This window comes from Adiantum capillus-veneris, chromosome 10 (assembly GCF_014529385.1).
Source record: "Adiantum capillus-veneris isolate H3 chromosome 10, ASM1452938v2, whole genome shotgun sequence".
NCBI classification, from domain to species: domain Eukaryota; kingdom Viridiplantae; phylum Streptophyta; class Polypodiopsida; order Polypodiales; family Pteridaceae; genus Adiantum; species Adiantum capillus-veneris.
The window spans coordinates 155,203,714-155,206,583 of NC_140940.1; the positions used below are offsets into that span (position 1 = coordinate 155,203,714).

The 2,870-nt window shown below is 39.8% G+C and overlaps 1 protein-coding gene across 1 annotated transcript; it reads right to left on the minus strand.

Moving 5' to 3' along the window:
* Positions 1–1,515: 1,515 nt before the first annotated feature.
* Positions 1,516–1,896, minus strand: LOC147449914 (uncharacterized). Its single transcript, XM_086522733.1, has one exon. It carries the CDS (start codon positions 1,894–1,896, stop codon positions 1,516–1,518), a length of 381 nt encoding a protein of 126 aa, XP_086378859.1.
* Between the last annotated feature and the right edge of the window lie 974 nt (positions 1,897–2,870).

Sequence of the window (2,870 nt, forward strand, 5' to 3'; positions counted from 1 at the left end):
TAGATTCTAAATAGTACCAAACAAATCCATAGTACCATTGTTTGGTAGAAATGCTCCAAGTAGAGATGCACAGTCCCAATTAGGTACTTTTTTGTATCTGGAAAGTTGTTATTTTGGAACTATGGATCCATTTTGTAGCTTTGCAGTGTACAAAAAAGTACCCAAATTGTTACTAGGTTTCCAAATTGGTACTATGCAGGGTACAGACATGTACCCACTTTGGCACTAGGGATCCTGTTTGATACTATGAATTTAGGCTGGTACTATGCAATGTACAGAATTTGGTACTAGGGATACTGTTTGATACTATGAATTTAGTCTGGTACTATGCAATGTACAGGATTTGGTACTAGGGATCCTTTTTGGTACATGAATTCAAGCTAGTACTATGCAATGTACAGGATTTGGTACTAGGGATCCTTTTTGGTACTATGAATTCAAGCTAGTACTATGAAATGTACAAGATTTGGTACTAGGGATCCTTTTTGGTACTGGAGGAGATGCAATAATAAACAGCGCACTGAAGAATGGAAATATCTCTCCATTGAGCCATTGACAGAGTCTGTACAAGTAGGTAGTGATGAGGACGAGGATGATGAGGAGAACTACAATGATCTGCTTTCCTCCCAAGTGAGTGCGGATTTAACCATGCCTATGTATGAAGGAGACCCTAAGGTGCTGAGCCGATTACTGTCCATTGGGGATAACTTTGCAGTGAAAGCAGCCGAGGAGAAAGAGGACTTCTACCTTCTAAAGTGCACCAAAACCATGTACCGGGCACCAAGAGTACTGAAGGACCTTTGGCATAACAAGATCATAAAGGGTGGAATTTTGGTTGAGGGTTGTACTATGCCCTGGTTGAGGGCAAAGTTGATACTTATACCCTATTGAATGAGAAACCACCGGTCATGATCTACTCCCATCTTTTTAGAGACATATGGTTCCCCATGGAGGTCAAACCGGGCCTGCATAACCATTTTAAACTATCCTTAGAGATATATGAAAATATCTACAACAGTATGCCATATGACAAAGGGAGTGACCACGAGGGGAGCCATACAACGTAAACCCCAACTACAAGTCTAGCCATTGGCAGCAACATTTGTAATTCTCTTGAATAGAATTGTACTTGTGATCAGTAGTGTGTACTTGCTAATTTGTTTTCAGCTGACTCTTGTACTACCAAATTTGATAGCCAGACTGCCTAATCCTTGTTTGATAGAAGGATACTTTAATATGGTTGAAAATATCTTAGGCAGGTGCAAGAATCTGGGTTTAGTTATCAATGGGACATAAGTTAAAGTGGGAAGAAGTAATCAATGCTCATGGGTTATTTGACATTTCTGCTGATTTAGGCTTCACATGCAAATAGCAACAGAAAAGTTACCAAAGAACTGGCAAGAAAAAGATCATGTGCAGAAAAATTAAGTGCATGTGTAAAACTTTTGCAGACGAAGGTTCATGCCCAACAATAATTTCTTATTGCACGAAAATGCCAGTCTTTTACAGAATCTTTTACACATAAGGGGGGTCAAACCGGTACGAGTACCCTTCCAAAGATACAAAGTAGTCAACAACATACAGGGAGATGTCATCCTCTACATCAAATAGGGGTGTGCGCCGGCTATAAGCGGTGGGGAACTTCTCATCTAGCCATCCTGTGATCCATGGCAGAATGACATCCATGAGATACTTCGGCTTGTTCGGATCGTAATAGTTTGGCTCATATGTCCGAATGCAACAGCACGACTCATAATCGTTCTTCAATGATTTGTATCTTGTGTCGTCCACAAGGAGTGTGCTGGCTTCATTAAATTGAGGATACTTGTGCCAAAGGAGCTTCATGAAAATGGGCTTGTCGCCGAACTGCCCCAAAAGTCCTGCCACATCCTTCATAGAGGAAGCCCATTTCACAATGGGATTGGTCAAAAATATCTCTGTCAAGTAAACTAAGTTGTTAGAGCAGGTATACAATTCAGAGTACCAAAGTCTGAAAAACAGCAACAAGTTCTGTACATAACAGTACCAAAGTACTAAAGGACTTAAATCACCAAAAAAAAAAGAAAAACAACAAGTTCTGTACATATCAGTACCAAAGTACCAAAGTACCAAAGGACTTAAATCACCACAGTCTGAAAAACAGCAAGTCCTGTACATAACAGTACCAAAGGACTTAAATCACCAAAAAAAGAAAAACAGCAAGTTCTGTACATAACATTACCAAAGTACCAAAGTACCAAAGTAAGCTGTGCAAATAGTACCAGGTTGTATGGACACTATCAAGTTGTGCAAACAGTACCAAAAGTACCAAATGTACCAAAGGACCAAAATGAATAAAAATAACCAAAAAGAACCAAAAGAAAAAAATAGTACCCAATTGTGCAAACAGTACCAAATTGTGCTAACATTACCAAAATTTTATGGACAGTATCAATTTGTACAAACAGTACCAAATCCTATACACGATAGTACCAAATAGTACAAAAAGAACCAATAGTACCAGAATGTATACAAATCAGTAGCAAAGGTAGATATAGTACCAAAATCAGCCAAACCAGGTTGGAAGTTAAGGGATTCATACCTAAAAAGAGAATTTGCATCTTCATCAACTTAGGGAAGCAAGCATGCAGTATGGTCATCAGATTGTCTCTTTGGCTGTGCAGGACCAAAGCATCACGTAGCATTGCCTACTCAGGCTAAGGATGAAATCCTCCGCATCAGGTCTGACCACGCAGTATTTGTGCTAGGAGACCTGCACGCATCGGGGCCTACATCCCTCTAGAAATGGGATAGACCACAAATCTTTGGGTTCTTTATGACAATCCTTCAACAGAACTCCATTCACATCCAGAATGACAAGGCGCTTAGTG